The 1,243-nt window shown below is 64.5% G+C and overlaps 1 protein-coding gene across 1 annotated transcript in view; it reads left to right on the forward strand.

Annotated features, from left to right (window-relative positions):
* Window positions 1–1,004, forward strand: part of LOC104870142 (receptor activity-modifying protein 2-like) — a 2,234-nt gene extending 1,230 nt beyond the window's left edge. Inside the window, exons 3-5 of the mRNA XM_010635566.1 lie at window positions 7–113; window positions 451–559; window positions 625–1,004. Coding sequence (XP_010633868.1) covers window positions 7–113; window positions 451–559; window positions 625–880 — 472 coding nt within the window. The 3' untranslated portion in view covers window positions 881–1,004. The remainder of the gene's footprint in view (window positions 1–6; window positions 114–450; window positions 560–624) is intronic.
* Window positions 1,005–1,243: the final 239 nt, after the last annotated feature.

Genomic DNA, 1,243 nt, shown 5'->3' on the forward strand with positions numbered 1-1,243 from the left:
CCCCAGCCCAGCCCCGCCACCTACCCTGCTCCCTCTGCTCTCCACAGCTGCCCCGCACCCCCAGGAGACCCTGGCTCAGCCTCTTCCTTCCGCCCACACCCTGAAGCCAGAAGGTGGGTACCCACGGGAGGGGGAGCGGTGTGAGGGCGCCCTAAGGTGGGAGCGCCAGTGCGGGGCCTCTTCCCCACCGGCCCAGCCCCACCTAACCCCCTGCCTGTTCTCTCTTGGGGTTCCTGTGATCTTTCTTGCACTCCTGCAAAGCCCCATGAAACATGGAGCTGTCTGGAGAAGATTCCAGAAGGGTGTGTGGAGGAGCTGTGAGGATGTGCACAGGGCCATCACCGGCAGGCTCCCCTCAGCCAGAAGTGTCTTGTCGGGGACACTTTTGGGGGAGGCCCCGTGTTGAAGATGGGCCCAGGGGTGTGTGGGTCTGAACATCTGTACCCACAGGCGAGAGGATGGACAGCTACGAGGCCAACGCCCAGCTCTGCTGGGCCGCGTATAAGGAGTTCATGGGCTTTCTGGAAAAGGACTGGTGCAACTGGACGGTGGTCAGCAGGTAGGACGGGGGGCGGGGCCGGCGGGGCCCTCCTGGCACTCACCCGTCCCCCGCCCCTCCACCAGGCCTTACAGTTCCCTGCGCGACTGCCTGGAGATAGAGGCGGAAGCCTTCAGCCTGGGCTTCCCCAACCCGCTGGCCGAGAGGATCATCTTTGAGACTCACCACCTGCACTTCGCCAACTGCTCCCGGGTGCAGCCCACCTTCTCCGACCCCCCCGAGGACGTGCTGCTGGCCATGATCGTGGCCCCGATCTGCCTCATCCCCTTCCTTGTCACTCTCGTGGTGTGGAGGAGTAAGGACGGCGAGGCGAAGGCCTAGGGTGGACGCCCCCGGGTCCGCCTCCTCCTCTCTCCCACCCTCAGCCTCCCTGTCACTGCACAGCCTGTTCTGGGGCCCGGGCGCAAGTTGTGTAACCTCTAAAATAAAGTTTTTTGTGTGTGTTTGTCCACTGTCACCTTCCTGGTGGAGCAGCCGTGTCCTCCTGGGAGTTGGTGCCAGGCACACAGGAGGTGGGTTCTGGCTTCACCTGCCCCTCATCCCACCCACACCAAGGCTGTGGCCTTCTGCCCCTTCCTCCCCGGAGCGCCTTTCCTGTCCCCATCCCGCCGGCTCTGGGAAGCTTGCAGGAAGAGACTCCCTTCCGGTCCCAACAGGCTGGGGCCTGGATGGGGCGGCTGGGGG

The sequence above is a fragment of the Fukomys damarensis genome, unplaced genomic scaffold (genome assembly GCF_012274545.1).
Source record: "Fukomys damarensis isolate Sample0158 unplaced genomic scaffold, DMR_v1.0_HiC HiC_scaffold_13, whole genome shotgun sequence".
Taxonomy (NCBI): domain Eukaryota; kingdom Metazoa; phylum Chordata; class Mammalia; order Rodentia; family Bathyergidae; genus Fukomys; species Fukomys damarensis.